General features: G+C 28.7%; 1 protein-coding gene across 2 annotated transcripts; it reads left to right on the plus strand.

The window, feature by feature from the left end:
• Nucleotides 1-3732: 3732 nt before the first annotated feature.
• On the plus strand, nt 3733-10827 carry LOC145185862 (zinc finger protein 330-like). 2 transcript variants are annotated; one of them, XR_016455910.1, is made up of 9 exons: nt 3733-3910; nt 5766-5785; nt 6053-6123; nt 7069-7148; nt 8129-8255; nt 9475-9579; nt 9865-10003; nt 10102-10219; nt 10457-10827. XR_016455910.1 is itself a non-coding variant. In XM_090098590.1 (9 exons), exons 1-9 carry the CDS (start codon nt 3797-3799, stop codon nt 10768-10770), a joined length of 996 nt encoding a protein of 331 aa, XP_089954716.1. In that variant the 5' UTR covers nt 3741-3796; the 3' UTR covers nt 10771-10827. The 2 variants fall into 2 exon arrangements, 1 of the variants encoding a protein (XP_089954716.1); XM_090098590.1 differs by having other exon boundaries at nt 3741-3910; nt 9865-9911.
• Nucleotides 10828-13811: the final 2984 nt, after the last annotated feature.

Genomic DNA, 13811 nt, shown 5'->3' on the forward strand with positions numbered 1-13811 from the left:
TGTGTTTTGTAAATGAAATACTGTGTTTTGCAAAATGGCCCCGAACTTTTTACGCACCCTGTGGTTTGATTAATCATTCTGAATAAGATGACGATTGAATTTATCAATATTTTTGATTTTTTAAAAATGTTTAGAATTAGTGTTAAATGTTCTTTATGTGTTGTATTTTTTGTTTAGAGGAGTTCATAAACTATTTATAGAACATGAAAAAAAGAAAGTTAAGAAAATAAGAACTTGGCAGTTCTATGAACTCAATGGGGAATAGAAAATGAGGTATATATTTACTTTTGGTTGTTACAAAAACCCAGCCTGCTGGGTTTGTAAGTTTGAGGCTTCAGTTATAAAAAAATATTATCTGGAAAAAATATTGTCTTTCAACTGTTGTCATCCCAATTTGGTCATAAAAATATTTTATGGCATATGATTTACAAAGGTATTTTGTTGTCAAGAAAGAGAAAGGAATGAATATCATTTTATAGATGTACTGGAAATTTCTGTTCAAATTGGCGAGAATTAGACAGCTTATTTAAGAATTGGTTGCTGATAATGGTGAGCTCCTGCTCCATAATGAAGTCATACGGTTATTAAAACTCTCTAGATTCTGGTCTTTAAAAAGTTTTATGCTGGGTTTTTTAATAGAAACTGACAAGTTGTCCAGAACTTGAATGCCTGACAAATATAAATAATAATTGAATGACTTGGCATTCTTAGTGGACAAAACAGTTCATCTCAACAATTTAAATTTAAAACTATAGGGAAGTAACCAATTGTTTACAAATTTGTGTAACTATGTCCGTTCAAAATTAATGGACAAACATAGTTTGTCCTTTAATTTTGAACATTCCAATTTATTCAAAATTAAAGGACAAACATAGTTTGTCCTTTAATTTTGAACAAAATGGAATGGAATCTACTAGGCGAAAACTGCAGAACATGTGTGTACCGGAAACGACATAAAGAATTTGAAATTTACTATGACTTGTGTAATGATCTATGTAATGTAATGTTATTGTAAAGATGTTACTGGTTTGTTTACTTCTCTTAGACTCGAGCATGATCCTGCACAATGGCGATGTTCATAAATAGTTCAAAATGGAGCCTCAAGCAGTGTTACTCCACAATGGAAATAAATACCCATCTTTTCCTCTTGCACACTCGGTACAGAAGAAAGAAGACTGATAAGAATGATAATGTCCAAGAACTGCTTGACAAAATTAGTTATTCTAAATTCAAGTGGGATGATTACGTTGATAGCAGCCTCTAGTAGATTCCAATAAAGTCTTATTACCCCCACTTCATATTAAACTAGGATTGGTAAAACAGTTTGTAAAAGCCATAGATTTTGGAGGAGAAGCTTTACAAGAAATTCTACTCATCCAAAGATATCTGAGGCAAAGATCGAAGGTGGCATATTCGTTGGACCCCAAATAAAAGCAATGTTCAAGTCAGAGAAACTCGAAAGAGCGATGAAAGAAGTTGAAAAAGTAGCTTGGTATGAATTTCGTGATGTAGTTTGTGGATTCCTAGGAAATCGCAAGGACCCTAATTACAAAAAACTGGTTGCAAACCTTATTGAAACATTCATGAAACTGAGTTGTCGCATGTCTATAAAAATTCATATGTTGCATTCACATCTAGATTTCTTCCCCGAAAACATGGGTGATGTCAGTGAGGAGCACGGTGAGAGATTTTATCAGGATATTTCAAAAATGGAAATTAGACATCAAGGACAATGGGATACTGCTATGATGGAAGATTGTATATGGTCTCTAGTTAGAAAAGATGAAAGTATGTTTCAAGAAAATCTCGATCATCAAAGCACTTCTAATCTTGAGGAAAGGGTTTATAGTAAAGAATGGTGTTGTTTCTTTTTGTTTCAACCAATATCGTATTTCCTTTTAATATGTAAAAAAGTGCTATATGCTATGTTATTATCCTTATAATATTAGAATAGATTGATTGAACATACTGACTAGATATAGAAAATTTGCACTAATATCCAGAAAATATGAAATTAAGCATAAATGAAAAACCATCAATGTTACGTCAAAACAAATGTAATATTCAAATTCAGTGGCAAAAAATACTTAAATGTAAACACTGAAAAATCTATGTGGGTAAAACTTTTGTTGCATTGTGTAATAACAGTAAAATACTTTAAAATAATTTAATAAACATTGGTTTTAAGGCTTTTAAGACAACTTGTAATATCTCGAATTAGATGAAGGCAGTAAAAATGACATTTGTATTCAGAAATTTAATAAACCGTAACTCTTTGTTGTTGCAAGAAATTTTTATATTGATGCGCGTCATCCTTTGATTAAAACTCAAAAAATAGGATATCTGCAAATCACTTTTATTTATAAACAATAATTGTTCAAATAAATCATTTTAAAATTATTTTAAAATGATTTATGTAATCAACGAGCAAGTATTTGCGCCATTTGTTTAAAGGCGAGCTAATTTTACGGGTTTTCACGTCATTATTTAGTGTGGCGTGCTTTTAGTTTTTTGAGAAATTTGTTTACCAAAAACTAATTATTCCCATCTATAAATTTATAGAACTTCTGATTTATGTGTGTATATGTATATATATACGGCGCTACTCGACTTTCTCCCCCCCCCCCCCCTAATTTTATGATTGATTCTGATAGAGAATTTTATGCTGATTAAGAATCGTATAAAAACATGGGTCTCAAAATCAATGGAAAGTGCTCTAATTCGAAGTCAAAGTTGTAAAAAATCCCACTAAAAACCCTAATATTCGCCATTTTTTTTCAAAACGCTTTCATTTTTAACGAAAATTAATTACCGTTACATTGCGCAATAAACAGACCTGGTTTCCATAAGCCTTAGCATTATTATTTTAAAGTATTGTAACGAAAGTGTTATAACGAAATGAAATTAATGGAAGATTTCAAATAAAGGTTGAACGTAGAATGTGAGAATGTAGAAAAATTGATGAATAATTATTATTGTATCGTACGCTGGTTTTTTTTATTAAAAAAACGGTTTGAAGGTTACATTTTCTAAATTTTACATGTGATAGAACAACTATGTACTAAGTTTCATAAGTTCTTCTTTTAGGAAACAAAACTGTTGAATTTTTTTTTTAAATTTATTACAAAAGTACATTACTTGCAATATAGTTTATTCTCTAATAAATCAAAAAACGGCTATTTTCATAGCCACAAAAAATTGCGCAAGATAAACATACTTTAACGACTTTTTTAACGTAAAAACCATGCTATTAATGTTTTGCTTTTGTCAGCTAAAAGATCATTAACTTAGTATTTTCAAAATGGCGAATATTAGGGTTTTTAGTGGGATTTTTTACAACTTTGACTTCGAATTAGAGCACTTTCCATTGATTTTGAGACCCATGTTTTTATACGATTCTTAATCAGCATAAAATTCTCTATCAGAATCAATCATAAAATTAGGGGGGGGGGGGAGAAAGTCGAGTAGCGCCTATATATACTTTCTATACCTTCTTTATTCATACTCTAAAATTTACCTCATCAAAATTTGAAATTAGGTGAAATGTTAAACTATAAATTTATGGAAGGGTGGGCATGTCTTAAGCAAGTTTGACCTATTTAAATCACAATCAAGAAGGATATACAATAAAGGCTAAATTGCAAGATCTGAATGATTGTATATGCATTTATTGTCATGAATTATAACTAGAATCTTTCACTAGCTTTTGTTATATGTCATCTAATTTGTTAAATGAATATAGTTTATATTTTTCCTTACAGTAGTTGTATCTTTACAGTTTGTAGTAGTAGACAAAATGCCTAAAAAGAAGACTGGTGCCCGGAAAAAAGCTGAAAAACAAAAGACAAGGCAAAAGGATATTCGATCAAGTGAAAGAGAAATAACAGAATGCCCTGGGAATTTTGTTATGGTAAATAATGTTACTAAGTTTATTGACTTGTTTTATAGCATTTTAGAATGAAGTTGTATGCAGTATGTGGGTATTTTATGTACATATGGTATATACTTTTTGATTAATCAACAGTCAAAATTTATCAGCAGTTCACCATTAATCGTGATTTATATAAAAAAGAAATGGAATTGGAAATGAACATGCTGAATAAACAATTTTTAAATAAATCTACGAAACTTTTATGACCATCATTTTATTTGATTGAAATCCACCTTAAGTTTTTATCATTTTCTTACTTGATAATAGTTTATCAGTTTCTTTTTTAATAAGTTATATAAAATAGTTTATGATTCTTAGGTTCACCATATTCATTATTTATAAGATTTTATCAAGAGATTTTTAAAAAATCCTTAATGAGTTAAATGATCAAGGCTAATATAGCAAATGTTTGAAAATATTTCAAAAGTGTATATAGCTTAAGTTTAATTTATACAGACCAATTATGAAAAAACTTTTTAATAATTTTATCTAATTCCTGTGTTGTTTGGTTTGCTGATTCCTAAAGTAGTAATAAAAAAAGTTATATAACTCAACAATTTTTCACATTTTATGTTTAAAAGTTTTACTACTTAAAATGGGGGAAAAAATGTTTTAAATCATTTAACAGTTATTAGGCTGGCAATAAATTCTATTGTTACTAGGTTGGTAGTTCTGATAAACTCAGATGTCAAGTTCTGATGAATGACACAGATGTCAAGTTCTGATGAATGACACATATGTCTTCCAGTCAATATAAACTTGCATTGCAGTGTTTAATCTATGTGCTTTTGATTTGCACTCTAATTTTTGAGATTATAAAAATCCTCCTAACACATCTTGTTACATTTGTGGTAAGTTTGTAGTTAAAGAACATTAAATTTTAAAGCCACAGTTGTTTACACAAGTTGAGTTGAACAACTTGTCTAATGAATGAATTTGGGATTGAGTACGAGAAGAAAGATTGAAGACTTTTTGTAGACTCATCAAAAACTGGGTTAAAATGTGTTTTATTACACAATCAAATACTCATTGCCTATTGCTCATTTAGTCCATATGGAGAAAATTTAAGAAAATCTTTACACAATTTTATAGAAAATTAACTGTTCCACTCACGATTGGATGCTATGCAGAGGTCTAAAAGTTGTCTCTATGTTCTTTGGTAAACAAAGTTTTCATTTTTATGTGTGTAAAACATCAGAGCAAGGAATCAAAAAATTATGGCTCATTAGAATGATACCTGGCAAGAAGAACATTTTGCATAATGCTTTAGTAAACCCAAAAAAAGATACTTCTACCACCACTACACATAAAGTTGGGCGTAATGAAACAATTTGCAAAAGCTTTGCCTAAAGATGATGATTGTTTTAATTATTTGCATAGAAAATTTCCTCATTTATCAGAAGCTAACTATTTTTCCTCAAAAATCCTTATAAATAGCAACAACAAAATAAGCATAAATCTTAAGATTCAATTTTTAAGATTCTTGGATTACCCTTTCATCTATAATTGGTGTTTAGGAGTAAAATATAAAACTCTTATTAGCCAGTAAAGAGTTAAAGAATCACACAGTTAGTGTGTTAATAATTAGCTGCACAAAGTATAGTGAATAAAAGTATAATAATTGTGATTTTTGGTGAAACTAGTAAATTTTGGTAAGTTAAATGTGATTAAAAAAATTGATCATGCTCCTATTTTTTTATTAACATTCTTCAGCATTTTAACATAAAGCTAGCAAATTTATTTTGATTTTATAAGAGTCTTTGATAAAAAATAAATATGCAAGCTATTTAGCTGATTTCTTCTTCACTTTTTTTTTTTTTTTTTTTTTTTTTAGGAGTGTGAAAAATGTGAAAGGTAAGAAACATTTGCTTATGTTAAACTACGCTGAATAAAATTTAAAAAAAAGGTTTGCTATATTATTTTGGCATTTTTTATTTACAGATAAATACCTAACAATCTCCTAAAGTTGATTAACTTATGTATAAAATCAATCATTTCATATTCAATTTTGTTAGATGTTGTTGTTTAAAAAATATTAATTTTTTGTAGCCACAAATGTTTCTTTTTCAATCATATAATAATATTACTAAATAGCTTTTTTATTCATTTTTTGTTTTAAAGGATTCAAAAAAATCGTGCATTTTGTTACTTCTGTAACTCAGTTCAAAAGTTGCCATTATGTGCACAGTGTGGTCAGTATTCATTTTATAGCAATCTAACTATTTGTTAAACAAAGAATTTTTTTATTTTTTTGTTAACTCTACTGATATCTTTTTTCTTATATATACTAGTAGTGGTGATAATATTGGTGGATATCCATAATTTTCATGTTAGCTCTTTGCACAGGTTGTTTCAAAATTTCAGCAAAATGTAATTTAGCTTTTATCTACATTAAACTTTTATTAAAACTTAAGGTGATTAACCATGACTGAAAACACATTCACCAAATGTTTTTTAAATAAGTTAAATATAAGGCTCCAAAGGAAATCTTGCTGTTATTCCCATCCTCATCATCAGTTTGGACAAATGCATAGACTCACTTTGTCTCTTTTTCCAATTTACAGAGTTGTGAGAGTTAATGGATTCATTGACTTAAATTTGTTATTATGCATTGAAGACCAATAGCACTTTAGTAAGTGTTTGTTGGAACAGACACTTTGTGGGGATTATTTTCTTTTCTTACATTAGAGTTGTACTGACTTGTTAAATAACTTCCCCAGTAGTGACCTCAGGTCTCCCAGAATGTGAACATTTTCTACTGAACCTTGTTGACTCAAATTTTCAACAATTTGCTGTTGAGGTTTCAAAGGATTTCTTGTGCAAACCTCTCAAGGTTTGGAATTTTGTCACCATTGTGGTATAGTAACAGGAATTCTCATATTAAAGTTAATAACACAAAATTAGCAGTTACAAGAAACACTAAAGAATGAAATGAAATGAATCAAAACAAATCAAAACCTCATTAATCCATCCATTGCATGCAATTATACAAATTAAATATAAAAAATAAATGTATGTTTATTTTTTTTGCAAAACTTTTGAAACACCATGTAGCTTATTTTAATCAATAATATTTTAACATTTAATATTTTACATGTAATCAAATTTTCTAAACAGGTTATTAATTTAATTTGAAGGCAAACAAAAGTGCATGATGAAGTCTGGTGATTGTATCATCAAACATCCTGGCATGTTTGCCACTGGAATGGCCATGGTGGTGAGAAATTATTCTCTTATACTTGTATCTTTCTTTTATTTCTTACCTTTTTCATGATGAATTAACATATTTTTAAGCTGTTAACATTTATGTTTGTACAGTATTTACAAATTATAAAATGGATTAAAATGGTTTTAACACAAGTATTTAAATTTAATGATGTGAAATTGGCTTAATCCTAAATAGTATAAAATTTTGGACAAATATATACAAACATTTTATGATATATATTTATTTGGGATTCAACTCTCCATTAAACACCTGTAATAATCTGTCATCATAATTTTATTCCAGTGACCTTGATAGTGCTGTTCTAGTTTAGTGATATCTTAATGAAGCTGTTTGCTTTTGCAGTCCTAAATTGTCAGAAAAATTCATGATTCAAGCATGTGTTTGATTCAAATTATCTTAAAACAATTTATCTTGCTTTGTTTGGGGTGTTAGAGTTAGGATATAAAAGTTGGATGCCAATCCTTTACCATCTTATCAAGGAATCTTTCAATATCCTTTTCATAGTTTCAGTACCATGTGAAAGTGATTCTGCTATCAAGAAGAAGTCTCCAATCTTTCAGTTTTGATCCAAACACTTCAGAATTTGTTTTGTCAAATTTAGATAAATTCAAAATCATAAAACAAATAATATAATAAGCTAATTGATGATCTCAGATAAAAACAAAGTTAGATTTCATGTTATTGCATATTACAAATACAAAATTGAATTATAAACACACTCACAAAAATTTCCATTCAAGGATCTGATTATATGTGGAATATTGTATTTTTCTATTTTATGCATTTGATTAAAAAATTGTAATCTTAAAATTTTTGAATTCCTTGCCATAGTTTACATGGAAAAAGTATCAAACCTTCTTTTAAAAAAACTATGTGTAACCTTGTATTTTACATAATTAAAAAAAATATTTTTAATCTAGACTTTATTTTCAATAGGATTTGAATTAGGAGAGTTATTTAATTTTTAGGGGGCAATTTGTGATCACTGTGAGGCTTGGATTTGTCATGGTAAAAAGTGCTTAACAACTCATGCTTGTACGTGTCCACTTATTGATGCCTCATGTTTAGAGTGTCACAGAGGAGTCTGGAGTCAAGGTATTACCTTATAAAAGTATTTACATTTACAAATTTACCATTCATATTTGGTTCCTATGTCTATATTTGATATTCAAAACCATATTCCAATCAATTTGCATTTAAATATGGACCAAAAATTTATAAATTTCCTTTAATGGAAAATAAAAATAAGAAATATGTATTAATGTAATTAGATTTTTAGATACATAGATTTCTTGTTTTTACAAACATTTTGTAATATTAAAAGTTAAGGATATTTAAAATACAACTTTGATCCTCAGTCCCCATCAAAATATCTTACACAGACTTGTTAAAAACCAGCAACAAAGCATGTTAGTGTTCTAATCAGATGATGTTATTTAATTCGTAAATTTTATTTATAAGCTATTTTAAATGATTTTACCTGATCAAAAAAATTGTCCAGTATAAAGAAAAAAAGTCTTGATAACTGATTGTACTTGAAACAAAAATTGTAAACCTTTGTATAATCTTAGATTGATTTGGAGTTTAATCTTCAAAGAGAATAGAATATTTTTGCTGTAAGTCATGATAAGTCTCTAATTGGGGTTAATATTAAAAAATTCAGCACAATCCACATTAGTTGTACTGGTCACAAAAAGTGTGCATGATGAGTTCTTTATTGACAAACTCAAGGAGATGAAGTTTAAACCCTTTTCATAAAAGTGATTTAAAATGATAACTATAATCAAACGTACAATAAAGCAATCAAACCCCCTGTTTCCATCAGTTTATTCATCTTGGGAAAAACAAAGTTGGAGCTAAAAGATATAAGATACTAATTTTATATTAGTTACTACATAAACAAGATTACTTCAGGAATCACTTATATTTTTGCTTGTGTATTATTTTGTGGTTTAAGTAGAAAAAAAAATCTAAATGAATTGAACATCAGTAAAACACTTTAAAAGTTTGGGTAATTAGACTATTTGTCCTCTTGTTAGGTTAAATTGTTTTAGTTTTCTATTAGAGCTCAATAAGTTAATATGAAAATTTAATCACTTTGATCATCATTCAACAGGAATTAAAACCAGATGCATGTTTCAGTTTCAGCAAAAAAAAGTTTACATGTTATTTTTTTTTACATATCTTTTTTTTGATTAATAAAAAATTTTGTTACAAAATCATAAACTCAAAATGTTTAATATAACTTACATTAAACGTTTTGAGCATAAATGTCAGAAACTCTTATTCTATCTTGTTATTGCTGTTATTTAAGGTGGACGATTCTTCAAATGTTCATTTTGTATGAATTTCTTATGTGAAGATGACCAGTTTGAGCACCAGGCTAAGTGTCAAATACTGGAATCAGAAAGCTACAAATGTAAGAAACTATATATAGTCAAGGTTTTTAAAAATTTTTTTACTTTTCACAGTTTTCAGAATACTTTTTGACATTCCTAGTTAAAGTTAACTTGTCCAAGTTAAGTTTAATTTTGTTTCGTTGGATTCCTACTTTTATTGTAATTTATTTTCATCGTTAATTATTTACGAGAATATAATGATATAAATATTTACGAGATTTTATTTAATTATTTACGAGAATATAATGATAAAAATATTCTAAACTTTGTAGTAAATTTTAACTAAAATGTTTTTGCTTATGCAGGTGTTTCATGTAATAAACTTGGCCAGTTTTCATGCTTAAGATGCAAGGTACTTATTAAGTATTTACTTGAAGAAAATGTGTTCAGGCATGTATACAAGACTTCCTGTGATTGATAATTCATTGTGCAACTTTTTCTTTGGTAAGCTGGTTATTTAGTGCCGACTTAGTTCAGTGGGAACAACTCATTGTCTTTATCTTTTCATCTGTTCATTTTATCATTATTGTTTGAAAACTTAGGTTTGCTTTTGTGATGACCACGTGCGAAGAAAAGGTCACAAATATACAAGAGGGCAAGCTTTACCTTGTCCAAAGTGTGGGTTCGAGACCAAGGAAACAAAAGATTTGTCCATGTCAAGTATAATATCTTTAGTGTGCAAAAAGTATTTAATTACAAGGCCGAAGCACTCTTTCTAAAATATATATAATTACTTAATATAATGGTTATATTGTATTATTGATAAAATAACTCAAATACAATAGTTTTACTCAATTGAAATCTTTGAAATTAACTAAAAATAGGTTACTGTTTTTTTGTTGTTTTTTTCCCTCTGAATTATCTTAAAACTTATTATTTTCAAATCCCCTTTTTCAGCGCGAACAACAGATTATGGTCGGCATAAATGTAATGAAGAGGAAGAGGAAGCCTATGAAGATGAGTATTATTCGTATGATTCTCGTTCCGCTACTAGCAATTTTTCAGGCTTCGGTGGAGTTTCCTATAACGAAAACGAAGACGAATCGGGAGAAGCAAGCGAAGAAGAAGATGGCGACGAGGAAGATGACGACGATGACGACGACGAGGAAGATGATGACGACGAGGAAGATGATGATAATGAGAACGGAGATTATGATGATAGTGAAAGAGAAGTGACTGATAGCATGAAAAACTTACAGGTTGGTGAATAGTTCTCAAGAAATTGTAATCTAAAAGAATCAGTATTTTTTGAATATTATTATCCATTAGAACAGATCTCTTTACTGATATTTTACTCAACCGCCTGGATCCAAAAATAAAGAAAAAATCGAAGTAAAGAAAATTAAAAAAAGCAGAAATATTGTAAGTTTCAGTGTCGTTTAGCAAAGCAGTTTTTTTTATTCATTTATTTGAGATTTTTTTCTTCCTAATGAATTTCCTGTCATAAAATAATTGAATCTGCTCAGGGTAAGAAACAGAGTAAAGAAGTGAATAGCAATAAACGTCAAAGAAAGTCATGAAGAGAATTAACACATCGAAGAAAAAGTAGACAATGATTTTGTGTTGTATTCTTGCAGTGAACACATTTTTGCAATTCTAGATCTCTTCAATCAATAACTCTATTCCTTGATCCTTAGGGAACACATTTAAAGTGGCTTTTAGTTTTGGTAAAATTGTTGTCAGGTAACTTCGCCGAACACAAGACACGTTTTAGATCTGTAAAAAAGACATCTATTCATTCCTCATCGCACCTCTTCCGCTTCGTACACAATTTATATGCTGCGTAGGCATCCAAATAAAAAGCTTGCAACATCACATCTTCTCTTCTATCAATTCTACATCTTCTCTTCTATTAACTCTACATCACAAAATAAGTAGGGAACAAACAGAATGTGTACGATTTCTCACGTGCAAATGATACGCATATATCATACTATCGAAATGCCATACTACTTAGGGGCAGGTTGCTGCTATGTATCTACTGAACTGGGCATTACATAAGACCCAGTGAAATGCGTTGACAAACGCAGAAGGGAGGACAAACGATATATACATTAGGGAGAGCGTAAAAGATATTAGAAAAACTTAAAACATACAAGAATTGATACTTACACAACAGTTGCAACAGACCAGTTTTAGGGAAGACGCCTTTTAGATACGTCAACGAACATATTATATGTGCTTATTATTAGCTATTAAAAATTAAGCGGGCAAACTATGGTGATAAAAGAATTCAAAGTTATTGATAATATTTTTTTAGTATTAAAGTCTAACTTTCATGCTCAAAGATTTTTCATTTATATCGAATATAAACAAATATTTCGACAAACAATGTTTATGGGAAGTAAGAATAATCTTTAAAAAACAAGTGCAATAATTTTTTAAAATATTTTTTGTAATTAATAGTATTACATTAATACTTTATGATAAGGTTATTTGCAATAGTTTTATTAGAGTTTGTTGATCACCGTGATTGCCATTTTATGTGGTTGTCCTGCATTTTTTAAATTGTACTGATGTTATATACCTTAACTTATTTTAAACATCTATCTTAAAAATTCTAGATAAAAATTGGGTTTGCATAAGTAAAACTTAAGTGTTATACGTATTTTCACACGTAATATCTTCTACAGAGCTTACACATCTATACAGGAAGTGTAAGGCCCGGCCCACCATACTCTGATAAACCAATGGAGTTCAGGGAATACTGCAAAGCGGCGAGGGAGAGTAACTTTTCGATGGTCATCCCTTTTGAAAAATAATATTTTGTACTTGTTACTTTTTTTTTTTTTTTTTTTTTTTTCTTTCGTTTTTACACGAAGGCTGAGACTTTTCTTACCTGTTACACAAAAAAGTTTATTTACAAAATGTCTTTAAAAAAGAAGTATAAAAAACTCGTTTCGGTGGGACCTTAAGGCAGAATCCCTGCCAGCCACCTTTCCTTCCTCTAGAAGAGCCTGCTCCCTATATTTTACATGTAATAAATACATATTACATGTAAAATATAGGGAGCAGAATACATATTATCATAAGCATTTATGCCTGATTTTCAAGCCCCGTTTTAAAATAAGTCTATCTGATGTCATTAAAAAATTTAACAATGACTTTGAGAATAAATATAAAATGCATGCTAGATTAATTGGAAATGGTTTTTATCTAAAAACTCAAATCTAGCTTATCACTATATATTACATAGTTAGTTCAAACGGTTAAATTTTGAGTTTAATAGGAAAAAAGAAAAAAAAATTTCAAGGCATTTAGAAAATTTTTGACTCATGGCATGTTGTCATGCAACATGTTGTCGCAAACCTTAAAACAGAAGCATAATTATGCTAACGTTGTAAAATGAACATAATTTTATAATGTTAACATTTATAAAGTATAATTATACATATACAACATATACAAAGTATATATACATTTATATTTATGTAAAAAATATATAATATATAAACTTCTAGTTGTTATTCACCTGGTTGATTTTTTTATCTTTAATCAATTACTAGGCTGTTTTATCTTTGATGCAGTTGTGCAGAAAAAAAATGCTTCCGTTGATATAGCTATCAAAAAAAAAGGGACTTATTATCTATTCAAAAAATGCTTGAAAAAGGCATTGACACAATCATTTCTGAAATTAAGGAGGCAATAGAACAAACTGTGTGTAGAACCTTGTTTCTAGAAAAAAGAAAGAGAAAGGTGAAATGCATTGATGATGATGAAACAGAAACTAGCGGCTATTTATGAACTGCAGACCAAGACTTATCCAAACAATGCAATCCAAGCAATGCAATCCTTTTTTTTTAGACATCATTATCTTCTAAATGAAATTGAGATTGCGTCCTTTTATCAGAATTTTCTTTTCTTCCTTACCAGTTGCTAGTCTTCGCATATATATATATGTAATTACTTAATATAATGGTTATATCATTTCATTAATCAAATAACTAAATTTTAAAAAACAATAATTTTATGAACAAGATAAAATCTACACAAATATTTACTTTTTAAGTAGCAAAACACTAAAGTACACTGAGGGCAGCATGGTTTCTCCTGAGAATAAACTTTATTGTTAAAAATAATAAAAAAAAAAACAGTTCACGTTTTCAATAAACTTTAATAGTGGACTTATGGTACACAGTGACTTTATTTTAAAAACGAATTAATGAAATTTTGTATTTTAGTAATCTTAAAACAAACTAATAACCATTAATTCTATAAGACAATTACTTTACAGCAAATTATTTTCAATATA

Source organism: Hydra viridissima, unplaced genomic scaffold (genome assembly GCF_058129835.1).
Source record: "Hydra viridissima isolate aposymbiotic clone 2 unplaced genomic scaffold, HvirCarnegie_v1 scaffold_9, whole genome shotgun sequence".
Classification (NCBI taxonomy): Eukaryota; Metazoa; Cnidaria; class Hydrozoa; order Anthoathecata; family Hydridae; genus Hydra; species Hydra viridissima.